The sequence below is a fragment of the Cryptomeria japonica genome, chromosome 11 (assembly GCF_030272615.1).
Source record: "Cryptomeria japonica chromosome 11, Sugi_1.0, whole genome shotgun sequence".
Taxonomy (NCBI): Eukaryota; Viridiplantae; Streptophyta; class Pinopsida; order Cupressales; family Cupressaceae; genus Cryptomeria; species Cryptomeria japonica.
In genome coordinates this window covers 334,898,098-334,913,600 of record NC_081415.1, presented here as the reverse complement: position 1 = coordinate 334,913,600, position 15,503 = coordinate 334,898,098, and the positions used below count along the sequence as shown (strand labels likewise).

The 15,503-nt window shown below is 34.2% G+C and overlaps 1 protein-coding gene across 3 annotated transcripts in view; it reads right to left on the bottom strand.

The window, feature by feature from the left end:
- LOC131075007 (glycerol-3-phosphate acyltransferase 9) overlaps nt 1-15,503 on the bottom strand; it is a 211,544-nt gene that overhangs the window by 143,327 nt on the left and 52,714 nt on the right. For all 3 annotated transcript variants that reach the window (XM_058011779.2, XM_058011794.2, XM_058011803.2), the window contains exon 5: nt 13,853-13,952. In XM_058011779.2, coding sequence (XP_057867762.2) covers nt 13,853-13,952 — 100 coding nt within the window. The remainder of the gene's footprint in view (nt 1-13,852; nt 13,953-15,503) is intronic.

Genomic DNA, 15,503 nt, shown 5'->3' with positions numbered 1-15,503 from the left:
GATGTTCTCCTATTGAGCAAGAGACAAGAACTGTGAAGATAAATATTCAGTCTGAATTAGAAATAGGGCTTTTTGAATCTGCAATAGTCAAGTTGGCCAAATGAGGGAAGGTTGGATGTTAGGAGCACAACTTGCAAGATAGACTGCCAGAAAGTCTAGAAATCAAGATATGTGTAGAGTGAATGCGTGTGACGTCGTAGAATGTATAATAATGGTCTTCTTATGTACTTTTTTCAAATATGATCAGCTAAGTGGTTGATGGTTGTTCATTTGACCCTTGACCACACCATCATCAACATTTCCATGAAGAATCTAACTTTCAAAATATATAGATTGTAATCCTTACTCCAAAGGCCATGGCATTACTACATTGATTGTCCTCCCAAAGCACTTATGTACATTTATGACATCCATTTTACTGTGTGGCGATATGATTGATAAATAACCATTTGAAATTTGTTGATGCCCAGAACATGCATCATGTTCTGAAATATTATTTTATTTACCTTCTACAAGATTGGTTTGCACATTTAAACAGCTCTGCATAGTGTACCCTTTAATCAATGAGAATTACTGTTTATGACATTATATTATTAAATATAATCTAAAAAGGTTACCAATATAATGTCCCCTTTTTTGAAATTATGGAATTAATTTAAGTTGCCAAAAAGGTAACTTTACAAAAAGACAACTTTTATTTATTATGTAGAAGGGAAAAAATAAAAAATAATTAGTAAAATATTTAAGTTGTCGAAAAGAGAAAATTAAAAGACAACTTATATTTAATTATTCAGAAAAACTGCTTTAAGTTGCTTAATTAAGTGTTGCTAGTCCCATGGTGCAAGGTGATAAAAAAGGCAATCATTTATTTTATAACTTTGAGGATTATTTGTTAAAAATAATGAAATACTATTTTATTTCCTAATTTTATAAATAAGAGTGTTTTAGAAAAGCCTGTACACATACTTTTTGAAGCAATCATATTATTCGAGAACGAACACACTTTCTTCTCTTCTTGAGGGTGAAAACCCTTTGGAATTTCAAAGCTTCGAGGATAAAAACCTTGTGGGATTTGAAAAGTTTGAAGAAAAAAGCCCTCCTAGTTTTTAGTGCAATCTAATTTAGGCATTGATAGTGATCTTTTTTAGACTTTGTTTTCAGTGTTAGGTTTTGGTGTGTTTTTAGAGCTTATTTCTAGATTTTAGTTAGTGGATTTAGGTTAAGATCAGGTGAGATTTCGGTGTTTCTAGTATGTTGGTATATTCTTATAATGGTTGTTTATTACTTTCGGCTTGTTTGGATTGAGCTTTACCCCCGCAAGCTATAATATTTACTGTTGGGTGTACAACTATAGAATTGTGCTGGGCCATTCCTTTATAAAGGCCAATTTTAGCTTTATAAATGCGAAATAATAAGTTTATGTGGAATGCCTAAGTTTGTTGCCTTATCCCATCTTAATTTCCCGATTTTTGGCTGGGGTTATTGACTGAAATTGATTCATTTCAGTTTTGGAGATATTGAATGCATTTTACTAAGTTATCGGTCTTGGTACAGGGGTATCAGGCATGGCAAAAAATTTCCTTGGGTATGGGTATGTGTACAGGTTCAGCTATATATATTAAAATTATAAATTATATATTATAAAAAACAGTGATACTCAGAATTGCCATTAAAAAAAATATTTAAATACCTCGAATTCATAATTTGTAAAAATGAAAATAATCATAAATTCATAATTAAATGATTACATCAAAATGTCAACACACAATGAAAATCGCAATCAATATTTATTAGTCTTCATATTGTTCTTCGTCAAAAGCATCAAAATCGACATTTAATTCAATTTCATTTGAACCACAATTAATTGGAGTGCCACTCCCACTAGCTGTGTCATGTGCAAAAGCTGCCTCATCTATAGAGACTTCAGAAAGCTATGCAACTGTAGTGCCCGCAGAGGACTCAAGGCACTTGGATGTTACCTTGGGGGAACTTGGGCACAAGCTGGGACCGGATCCATACCTGAACTGGACCCATATTGGTACCAGGGGGTTCTAGATAAACCCGATAACATATGTATTTTATCAAGTTTTTGTGGGATGTTAATCTTCGGTGCAGGTTGTATCAAGCAGGAACTTCAGTAGGGCGCACTTTTATTAATTGGCTTCACCCTTTTCTACCAGCAGCACCTAGTAATAAATTAATAATCAGTGTTGCAGTGATGTCCTTGGTCTTTGAGGCAGGTCATGAATTTTTGGGTGGCTCATACCAAGTTGTAGTCTCCAACAGGGCTGTTTCTGTTGGTAACAGCCTTATTTTCAGTTTACTTAACAATATTACAAAGCGTACCATGTATGCATGTCCTAATTAGTGTTTGGAAAGGAATGATTTTTGAGTTTGTAAGGTGAATGCAGCTTGAACAAATTTCTGATCGTAACTGGGTTGGACTGTTTGATTTTGGTCAGCTATCCTTGAGATGGGTGTTGCTGTAATGTCCCTTCCTTAGTCCTCTCAGACTTTAGTGGAGGTTGACCTACTATTAGGGGTCCCATAGGTCAGCAAGGTGATTTGGGGACCCAACTGGGGTTGTGGGGCTCAGCTGGGAGTTTCATGGGCCTTCCAGATTGGAGTTTTGGAGTTGTATCCATGATTAAAATTGAAATTCTAATGTTGGCCTTATGTGAATAGTGAAAAGTGAATAGTAACTGAAAAGCATAAGATGAATAGTAACTGAAAAGCATAAGTGAATAGTAACTGAAAAGCATAAGATGAATAGACACTTAAGGATATTTTATGTTTTTTAAGGCCAAATAGTAACTCCAAAATAGGTCAATCTTCTTGGGGACGTTATGAAAGCAATTTTCCTATCATTTTCTCTCATTCTTATGCTTCCAATTTTCAAATCAGCAGCAAGCTTGTGGGTTTCAGCAGCTTGGAGCTTCCAGGAACGCAAACTTCTGGGAGAATTTGGAGATTTAGACAAAAACCCATCTCTCCTGGTGACAGGTTTCATCAGTATTCAGCTTCAGTGTGCATTTGGCAGCCTTCATTGGGGATTTTAATGCAGATTTATCAGTTTGAGGGAAAGATTCCTTCAATTTAATTGTAGGGAAGACCTTCTAGAGGTCATCACCACCCATTTCCAGCTTATTCTCAGCTAGCCACTCCATTTTGGAAACAAGGGTATCAAACCCTAGAGTGTATTTGGGGTTGCTAGTTAATATTGGAGCTGATTTACACATTCCATCTGCTGGAAATTTGTATCAGACCTATATGCTCAATTATTGGTATGTATATTGGTCTTTTTAGGTGAAAGAAATCATCTTATTTTGTCTTCTTTATGAGTTATGCATTATTCTAGTTTGTATCAGCAGTTATTTTCTCTTAGCATTCAAGAATCTTTCAAAAACTCTCAAAAACACAAACAAAAACAATAAAATCAGTAAAAACTCTTCATACGCTGGCCGAAGACTTATCAGCAAACAAACAATTGCAAATAACCTCAGAGATTGGATCAGATTTGGTTAAAATTGGGTTGGGGATCTTTCAGTTGCGTAGTAATTATTTGCCCTCTATTTTTATTATATTTGCATATCTTGTTCAGTTGGGCATTTTTTATCCATAGGATGTGTTAACTTTGAAGGGAGTTCTGGTTTGTATGTATGCTGCAGTTCTTTTTTTATAGTTTGCAGCCATTGATCCTTTCATATTGACTATTTCTTATTAGTCAGTGTAGCGCTGAGCTTTAGCAAGATAGAATTGAGTATTTTAATTGTGGATTAAGGAACTTTTCTGGACAGATTTTTTAAATTTGGAGGTTTCAGAACAACAGTTATTTAACTAACAGTTTCCATATCTATTCAATTCACTCTTCACCCAAAGCTTTGCCTAGGTTTCTTGGTATGATATTATTATGTTTCTAGCTTATCAAATTTCCTTATTTCTATCATAGATTAAGTTGAAAGTAATTATCATGCTTCAGATATGTTGCTAATGAATTGAGTTGTAATAATGTATGCAAGTCTCAATATCATCTTTTCTGTAATACTGGACGGTTTAATGCTAGTAGTCCTACTTTATATTGTTGAAGATCTTGGATGATTGTACTGCTGGATCCCATTTTAATTGTGATGTCTTAATTGGTTCACCACTAGATCCATTGCATCTCATTGTCTACCACTTTGGCGTTGAATGTTAGCTTGTTTTGGCATTGATTGGATCTGCATTGAATCAATGATTTTGGCCTGATGGGATTTTGCATGTAATCTTCAGTGGCTCTTGGATTTGCACATTGACTGTAAATTTGTTGGCTAGTTGCCAATATCTTTCGTGTATTTTTCTCAACCGTCATTCTAATCTCTATATGCTCTTGCCCACTTTGGGATCTTGGTGATCAGAAAGAGTTAGAATTTGAGTGGTCACAAAAAAATTTATATGGTTTTTTAGCTAATGCCCTAGGGAATTACTTGGTTGACCTGAAATTCTTTAAAAAACATGCATATTACTGAATTTTTGCAAGTCGTGCCCTTGTAGTCTGAAATTGCATCCCGTTGTTCTGGCTGATTTTTTCTAAATCATGATTTTTGGCATGTTTTTCTGTTAAAAAATGCCACAATTTTTTCCAAAAGCTTTGCACTGAGTTTTTGGTGCAATTACTTGGTGATCCGTGATAGTATTTACTTGAATGTACTCATGAGTCTCACAAGTATTTGCGAGCCCTGTGGGTACTTGCTGATTTTTTAAATAGTGCCAAAGCATATCTATCAACTTGAACTTTATTTCCAAAAATATTGACCCAATTATTATTAGACTTGGATTATTTCTTAGTTTTGATCCATATCTCTGATCACAACTGTTTTTTCTTTGACTCATCCTACCAGAAATTAACACAGTAAATTTTTATGGGTAGATGCCTCAGCTGGATATTTTCTGCTTTAAAGCTGTGACTGTATCCACTCTTACCCTTTGGTCTTGAAAGAAAAGGCATTCTCCGAAGATTCTCCATAAGTTCCAAATTATTTCATGATCTTCCACTTGTTCTTTTGTAATAGCTTTTATACAGCCTTTTGATTTTGATGCTAGCATTCTTAAAATTTGATAGAAAGATTGAACAAAATTTTCAGAGGTGAGAAACTTCTAATAGTGTTCACAATCTAAGAGTATCTCTAGGTGAACCATTTATCTTCATGAGAGATGGGTTGATGTGAATCATTACTCATGAAATATGGGTCAATGAGTTTGACCCAAAACTATGCAGTTGAATCCTGATAAAGATCATAATTTGATACACTGCAAATCTTATAGAGACTTAGCTGAGTCAGCGAAAAACAGAATCAACCTGGTTTCTTTAAAGAGATGAAAAAATCCATGCTTACTTGGGTGTAAGATTCAATTCTTGCGCACTTGGGAATAAGATTCAATTCCTGCAAGTATGACCTTCTCTAAAGGGCAATACCTAGCATAGAATTCATATCTAACACTACCCATTCTTAAAGTGCATATGTCATCCATGTCACTTTTAACAGGCTTATGTTCTTCAATATATAGCAAGGTTATTGGTGATTAGCTCACTTATCAGATATGGTATTGATATTTCTATTGTTTCATACAAATTTGTTTTCTGTATTATTCACAGGAGAATATATTGTAATGTATGTATCTTAAAGTGCAATGCTTAGTTTTTAAAAATATGATTTTCTTGTCATCTTTTTAGTTTTTAAGATCTCTTTGATTTGTAAACATTTAAATTTATAATGACATTTTCTCTTTAAGTTGAAACATATGCTTCCGTGCTATAAACTTCTTCTCTACTAGAGCGATCCTCCATGTGAAAATAATAATTTAAAAAATGTCTTCTTTATTAAGTGATAGGGTTATTACAGTCTCTCCTTCCTGGAAATTGCTTGCCCACAAGCAATCTTAGACCTTCATGTTGTTACAAGAGTCCTAAATGAGCCTATAGAATGCCCCAACACGTATCCATTGCTTCATGCTGATGCTATTGAACTCACCAAGTTTGTTAGACTCTATCACACCTTGCAGCAATTCCATATCATTCATTATATCCATCATAGAAAGTAGTTCAGTTGAACACTAATGCAGTTCAGTTGAACACTAGTAAAAGTGATCTCTTGAAAATCATTAATAAAAAGATCAATCCAATGTTGCATGAATCCTTCTAAAACATGTTCTTGGATAAACTTTATCACCATAAACTTACGATAATCATCATAAGCTATCTTATTTTTAACAACTATTGAATTCCAAATGATTCCAAGATTCCAAGTTAACCTTAGAATGAACCATCACACTGATGTTGTGCTACTCTGATTTCAACAATCTGCTTTTCATACTCGCATTGTACTTCCCTCACATGGAATCCAAAGTAGTATTTGTTGTTTGCATCCACACTGAAGATAACACTGCCAAACTCAGTCCTGATTTGTAAAAGAAATTGGTTCAACCATAGAACCACAAACTCAACATATTTCCTCAAGAAGTCAGGAGGAAAATTCCACTTACTCCATTCTATTGCAATCACCATAGTGTTATAGGAAGGAAGGTATAGCAATACCCTAGATTGTCGATAGAAGTCATTGTTCACTGTGGAGGTGAAAATCTGAATTGTACTTGTAAAATCTCTCGCAATTAGCTGCCCTAAAGCTAGTAATGATTCAGCAACCACTTGGTTATCAACTGATGTCATCACCGTGGGAAAATAATGGTAACGATAACTATTTTGTATAGAAGCTATTGAAGAGTCACCTCTTCTTTCAGCCAAACTTAAACAATCAACATTTGATTGCTGATCAAAGTAGTGTATATAATTCATTGATCTGTCGTGAATTGCAATCTCTTGTAAATTGTTTGGAGTGTGGCTAATGGTAACACCACTAGGAATTGTCTTGCAACTTTGATCATGTCTCAAAACTTCATTGATGGAAAATACACCTGGATACCAGGTTTTGTGATTGACTTCAATCTCATCACACGAAACGAGGATTATCATAGGTCTCATTAGCTTCAACCTCAAGCAAGGGATCATTAACAAACTGAAAGTTATCCTTGTTTCCAAAACCAAACCTATCTTTTTCCAAACTTACTTCCTTTGGTGAATCATCCTCCAAGACCTTCAATACTATTGGTTGAGATTCGTTAGTAGGTGAGTGAGTGTGCGGAATTCTTGATGTAATATTTGGACCATGATTCTTAGTTTGGAAATTCATTTGTTGTTCGTCCAAGTGTCCATGCCTTTGCTTGATTTTCCGCAAGTTCTTTCTTGCTTAAGAAGCTATCATCTGGGCATGTTTAGCTTTCTCATTCCACCATTCACATAATCATAGAGTCCTTTCCACATCTTCAGCAATATCCATTAGTTTCCCTGGTTCTTTGCTTGCCATTGCTTCCTCAAAGAGTTTTCTCATTTGCTTGTCTTTATGCTTCTCTAAGTTTTGTGCATTTGTTGACTCATTTCTTTCCATTCTCTCTTTTGTGACCCATAACTGTCTTTTCTCATCTTTCAATGCCACGATCCGTTGTTTATTTGCCATAGGGTAACTTTAACTGTCATATCTTTTGATTCACTTTCTTTAGAAAGAATACTCTTCTCACTAGCAACAATTGACTGATTGGAGGAGTCCATGTACTCCTTAGACGTTGAGGGGGAATTATGATTGAAATCGTTATCCATACGTTAACTCCAAATAATATGTTTTATGATCAGTATAATTAATCCCTTCTACATTATACTCAATACATGACTCTTGAGAATAAGTAAGAATAGTATTAGAATCACAAAGATCATTGTCTTCCACAGACTCGTTTCAAAAGTCAAACCAGAAGCCTTCTTTATCATTGAAATGAAAGGAGTCATCACTTATAGCAGATTTGAAGTCATTATTATTTTAGCTCGCTCCTTATGTATTGGCTCTGTATTAGTGGCTGTCTCATAAACCTTATAAATCCAAGTACCCATTTCATGTGTGATAGAAGAAGCACATGAAGAAACAACCATTTCCATTTCTTTAGATGTGTCAGAAACTAATTTCTCTCCTTGTATGTTATCAACCTTATTTACTACAAGTACAACTAAGGGAAGATTCAGAGAATCTTCCTTCCCTTCATTTTCTAACTTGATTCTTTCTCGATCTTCCTTATTAAAGTGAGGTTTGAGTTTGTCCTCGCAATGCTTGAAAACTTCATGGAATAATGTATATGCAGATGAAGAGAGAGTCCATTCCCATTTCCAAGCTGTCCATAGCATAGATGTGATGGTTTTGGGGAATAATATCACTCTCATTAATAGTTAAAATTAGAATATCTTTCATGGCTGCAAAAATATCTTTATCATGGGTGTCCTTGATCATGGTGAAGAAATAATGGAACATGTCATGGACTAGATCTTGCAACCCTAAGTCCACAAAAAAGATACTTTTCCTGATTTCCACATATATCCTTAATATGGTTACCCTTATTGAATAATGTGTACTACATGTGTCACCAAGATCTTTGAAACTATCTACAAGTAGGTGTACTACCTCTTTCATCGTATCATCATCATAGGGAGTTAGAGTGCAAAATTCACATTACCCTACTTAAACAATAGGTAAGCAACAATTTGATCTCCTCATCACAATGCCTCGACCATTTGTGTTGTTTCAAGAAGTTCACCATAGGAGTTAGAGCTATATCTAACACTTCAGAGGATGACTCCTCAATGTGTATAAACATTCTTCTACCAATTTAAGCGTGTTCATGATATCATCTCTTGATTGCAATTGAGTGCTAAGCTTGTAGCCTGCTTCATATAGTGATCTTGCTAATGGTTTGATATCTTCTCTTGCCATGATTAATTAAGTTTTTCGACAATTACCCAAAGGCTGGCAGGATCACTAGCTCTGACACCACTGTAATGTCCCTAGTAGGAACCTTTGAAATATAGTTACTAAAATTGAATAAAATTTGCAATGTGTTGATGAGAAAGCAATCTTAGATGAATAGTAAGAGATAGATAAAGATCTCTATAACTAAAACGCATGAAATAAAGTCTGATTTGCAATCTTAGTTTTGATTATGATTGGGCTGCCAGTACATTTTTTAGGAGCCCTTTTTCTTCAGTGACTGCAACTAAGTCCCAAGCTTCTTAAAAAAAAAAACGCCTCTTGAGACTGTTCACTGCTGGGTTTTGTGGAGTCGAGATGATTATATTTGGTGTGGAATTTTTTTTTAAAACTGGGAGATGAATGGTATTGCGTGTAAAAGATTTTTGGCACCTGTGTGGTTTTTGTGTATCGTGGAAAGCATATCGTGCAGTATATTCAACAGCTTTGTATGATGGACATCAGTGTCTGTGCAATGTGGTGATGACAATGAGTTGTGTTTGTCCGTTTTGGAGTTATGGTAGTGCGTTTTCTTTTGGTTGTGTATTGGGTTGAATAATTTACAGTAGTCGTTTTGTTTGGGTTGAGCTGTGTGTTTGGGTGTAAGCCCAAAAATATAAAACTGGGATAAAATGCAGACTTCGGTGGAATATATTATGATTATTGAGCCCATTTTTAGATGATTATTCTGCGGTGAAACGTTTTGAAAAGTAGCTAAGGTTTGATATTATGTAGTGAGAACAGTTCAAAAAAAAAAAGGGGTGTGGACGTAAGATTGAAGAACAATTTTTTGGGGGAGTTCATTTTTTATTGTCTTATGTTTTTGGAATCAAGTAAGATGATTGTTTTAAGAAAGATATATCTTCACCGTGTGTGAGAAGCTCAAGACATAGATTACATGTTGAGCCGTTCTGTAATTTCAAAGTAAAACAGATTGTTTATGTGAGAGAGATTGTGCAAAGAAAAGAGCAACTTGTGTGCAGAAAGTTTTACAGATTTGTGTACAGAAATTTTTGAGCTGTAAAGTTTTTGAATTTTCTTTAGTGAAACTATAATTGTATTTGTTTCTACAAATGTTTCAGTTGGAACTCTTCATGAGGTTGGTGCCTCTTTTATTCAGAGTCGGTGCTCTTTATGTGAGTTGCAGCTCACTGTTGTAATTGGGTTGGTGCCCACATGTTTTAATGAAAGCTTTTGATGCCATGGTTTTTTACCTGAAAGGGTTTTCCACGAGATAATCTTTGTGTCCTCTCTGTGATTTTTAGTTCAACTCTGTTTATTTGAGTCTATTTGTTTTATAAAAAAAATTGAAACACTGATTCACCCCCCCCCCTCCTCTCAGTATTTCTGATTGGTCAACACTTTGCTGAAGACTGGAGCGCAGCATTCGAGTCTCACATAGGTGCTGGTTTTAGTTTTTAGATTTTTTATTTTGCTCGAATGATTTTTAGTTTGAAGAATGACTTTAGTTTTAGGTTTTATATTTTGCCATTGGTTTTTTTAAGTTTACTTTTTCATATTAAATTTATTTTATTTTAATGTTCTTGTTGATATTAAATATTTAGATTTATTATTATTTTATAATTTTATTTATATTAATTTTTTATTAAAATATTAATATGTAACATATTTAAATTTATTATTACTTCTAATTTTTATTTATGCTATTTTTTAATAACATTTTATGATAGTGACATCTTTTTTATAATAATTTCAAATCTATTTTGTAATGTTAAACTATTTTGATAATTTATTAAATAAAATATTTATATTTTAAAAAAATTAAAATATAAAAGGCGAATTTAATGTTGAATTTTTTTGCCCTTGCTAAACTTTATTCGAATTTCATTGTTGTCAAACTTAAACTCAAATTCGAACCTGGTGACATATCTTGAAATATTGCTTACATGTTATAAATTTCTGCTCTACTAGTGCGATCCTCAATGGGAAATAATAATCAAAAAAAATGTCTTCTTTGTTAAGCAATAGGGTTATTACAAAGCCACATGGTTCTCCTTTTGCTTTGCAAAGGCAAGTTTCACATATGCCAGGTTCTTCTTCAAGCGCCTGTGCAATAAAAGCTAGGGGGAAATGGAAGTTGACAAGTTCAGCTGCTAACCCAATAGCTGAATAATTCAATGTGCAATTTAAGGATGATATAGATGATGTCAATGATAAAATCTTCTTTGTCAATGGCATTCCATTCCATGTGGCTCAATCTCCTTATTATAAACTATAAAGAAATGATGGCAATGGTAACAAGGGGAGGACTATCATATGTGCCCACCAGGGGAGACAAAAGTGAGGACCACGATCTTGGATAAAAACTATTCCAAGATAAATGTGTTAAATAGAGAAAATGAAGGAATGTTGGGTGGCATCTAGATGCAATATAATCATGAATGGCTGGACAGACATTAGACATTGTCCACTCATGATTACATGTACAAAGGACCCATATTTTCTTAAGGTAGTTGAATGTTTAAGGCATTGCACAAAGATGCTGAATTTCAATTTCAAATCCTTACAAATACTATTAAGGACGGTGAGCTACAAAATGTGGCCCATGTGTGCAAAGCTACAAGGAAATTGATCGAGGCAACTTATAGACATATTTGGTAGACTCCTTGTTGTGTGCATGCTATAAATAATGCACTCAAGTACAAGGGAAAGATTGATTGGATCAAATCAGTGGTCAATGATGCTAGAGATGTGTAGATGTTTATCTGCAACCACCAAATTTCACTTGCACTCTTCAAGAGCTTCTCTAAGGAGGAGTTATTGAAATCTCTTGAAACTAGATATGCTTCCTATTTCATTCTCTTGGAGAGAATGCTTGAGTTGCAAGAGGCATTGCAACTAATGGTTATTACAGAAGAATGGAATTAGTGGCTCAAGTCAAAGACAGAGCAAGGGAGGAGGGTGAAGGATGTACTTAAGAGTGATTCTTTTTAAAGTGATAGAAAATATATAGTCTCCATCATTACTCCATTTTTCTAGGTCAGTAAATATGGAGATTCCAAGGCACCTAACTTTGGAGGGGTGTATGAGTGCATTGATAGTATGCTTCACCAAGTAAGGGTTGTCATGGAAGAGGATGGCCCCACATTAGAATTCTACAATGAGCACATTCAGCCAATCATTCATCAAGGATGGGAGAATCTCAACACTCCCTTGCACATGGCTGCCCATGCATTGAACCCCAAGTGGTACAAGTATAGGCTTGGTAGAGTTAGAGCCATATAGGATGCTAAGGTGAAGGCAGGGTTCTTTATGGCCATTGAAAAGATGTATGATCCTATAGAGGCCAGCATCATCTGTACTGACTGGACAAAATTTGCCACTCTTAGGTGTTATTCTAAGGTTGCCAAGATGAATATGGCAACTATGGTACATGAGGACCCAATTTTGTGGTGGAATTTCCAAGGACCGATTTTTTTGACTAGCACTCTAGCCATTCAATTGCTATCTCAGGTTTCTAGTTCTTTTGCACAAAGAGAGTCCAGCAGCACAGTGGGATGCAGAGGAGCTAGCACAGGTTGATGAGGATGCTACAGTTACAGAGGTAGGGCTGATTGGTGTTCAAGTAGTTTTACTATTTAAGTTTTACTAATTTGCCAAAGTTTCATTTGAAAATTCAAAATTCTAATTCTTATATATCTTTTTATAACCTATTTTTCAAGTAATAAATTTATATTAGTGCTACCCCTCCACCATCATCCCCAAACTTAGGCCCTTGGTCCCCCTGTCCCTGAAAATTGATGAATTAAATTTTGAAGCTAAGGAAATACAAATTTAAAAAAGATTATAATAGAGGGATGTTAAATGTTGTGATGGTACATATATGATATAATCTTTGGAAGAGGATCTTAAACAGCAACCTTTTGTAGATGGTCACAGAAAGTATTTAAAGAAAGCCTTAAGTATTGTGCCAACACCAAAATACCATACATTCCAGAGATCTTAGAATTTCTTACAAAAAATTGGAAGAAAGTGATCACAGAAAAGACAGGAACATGGCATTAAAGTATCATACAGAAAGTCTTACAGAAGATGAATGTGCATTAAAATGTTGTACTATCTGCAGTGTTAAGACACACAACACCATTGAATGTTCATCTAATATGCAAAACAAACCAAAAGAAGATATACATTGTACAATGACACGGCAGTCACCATTAAGTTGAAGATAATGGAATCAAGGAAATCAGAGTCAACTAACAACAGTAGTTGTAGTAATCATTTTCCAAAAATAACACAAATGGCAAGTTTGAAGGCATATCTGCCATACTATGTAAAAAATGTATTAAATGGTGACACTTTTGCAAAAACAATATCCATAAGCCCCAACTCAGTTATAAACTTATCCATCAAGTGTGGTCCAGTTGACCATGATGATGATGAATGCCCCAAAATGACAATCTGTGAAGATGGTGGAAATTGAGGACAATCACAAAACAGATGCTTATAGGTCATAAGCAAGGGAAGCCAAAAAGAAGGAATTGCGTCACAGACCAATTAAAAAACATAGAAGATTTTACAACAATAAAAAACTTCAACGGCTATAATGACACTCCTTTTCAACATAGCCAATTCAAGCTAAAAGATCGGGTTTAGCTTCAACAAACAGCAAGTTTATATCTTTTCTTGTTCACTCATTCTAGAGACAACATGAACAGAAAAACTTCCACAAATAAACCAGATGCCCACTTTTAAACTTTTCTAATGTCTAAACCTTTCTTCTTGGAGGATGGTTATTACAACATATGTTCTCCAAAAATCCCCTTTCCAGGAAGAGTGTTTAGTTCTACAATAATGAATCTCCTTAGTAAATTTATTCTAAATCTTAACAGGACAATTTAGGGAACTTAATTCAAAAAAGTTCATTTTGATTTTTTCTTCCCATTTTCCTTTATATTTTTGTGAAATCATCTTCATAGAGGAATATGAATAATTCAACTAATTGTTCAACTAACCTCCAATTGTCGCCGAATTTTATCCTGATTTTTCAAAATAAAATGCACAGGAATAAATAATGAAAGGAATATCGCCCATCCAGCTGCCAAGAGCACAACCCTGCACATTTAGCACTTTGTAAAAGTAAAAATAATACCAAGAAACAAATGATTCAAAATTCAATCCTTCAAATCAATAATTGCATAGAAAATATATTAATCTATGTAGAAATCAAATTGATACACTTGTTAAGAAAACAACAATAGAAAGAAACTAGAATAGAAAAATATTTGCAAATGAGCTTTCACCTACTAATTGTTGACAATAAGCAAATTACTGTCAGTACTAACACAGATTTCCACATGCAACAGTAAAACAATAAATAATTGTCTCAGAAGATAACATGGTTTAAGTAATTTAGTAGAAAAAGAATAATGCACCATCTTCAGCCATAATCCAATTACTTTATTTTGGATTTGGATTATGATACTTTATTATTGATGATGTTTTGTATTGCCATCAAGGTGTCCACCAATGTATTATGGGATGCATATGTTGTTGCTTTGTATGTTTGAACTCTAGCAGTGCTTTTGCTTTACTGTTATCACCATATGTATTTAGATGTCAATTTGTGATTATAGTACCTCATTCAGGATTATAGATTTATAAAATGCTTTATGCCACAACCAAAATTCTTATCTATTATTATTTTTTACTTTTCCAATTTTCTAACTATGTAGTTAATGATTAGTGTGAAATAATTTAATGACCCTAAATTTATCTAATATTTTAAAACATTCAACTAATTATTATATTTAATGATCCTAAGCTTATCTAATATTTTAAATCATTCAACTAATTATTATATTTAATGGTCCTAAACATATCTAATATTTTAAAACATTCAGCTCTATGTGTGTGTGTGCGCGCCTGTGTGTGTGCGTGTGTGTGCATATGTAGATATATACACATATCTGTGTGTGTGTGTGTATGTGTAGATATATGCACATATCTACATATATACACATATCTACACACACACACACGTGCGTATGTATATATATACATGATATACATGTGTGTGTACATATGTAGATATATACACATCTATACACGTGCATATATACAGATATCTACATATATACACATATCTACATATATACACATCTACACACACACACGTGTATGTGTGTATGTATATATATACATGTATCCATGTGTGTGTATACATATGTAGATATATACACATATATACACATCCACACACACGTGTGTGTATGTATATATACATGATATACATGTATGTGTGTGTATATATGTATATACACACATGTATATGTATGTAGTATGTGTGTGTGTGTGTGTGTGTGTGTGTGTGTGTGTGTGTGTGTGTGTGAATGAGGAGAAGGGCAAATTCAATCAACATGATGATGAACTAGGAATCAAGCGAAATGTGTAGGAGGTACAGAACTGTGAGTTTGAGGAGCAGAATCAGATCAGAAAAATAAAGTGCAGAATACAAGAGTAGTTCCACAGTGAATTGTAGCAGACCAGGGCTTGGAGAAGGAAATTAGAAATAAGTCACAGTGCTGAGAAAAAGAAAATAAGGGGCAGGTCTGAGTTTTAGCAGAGAGGTCAACAGGGCAGATTCAAGTCAGAGTTAGGTGAATT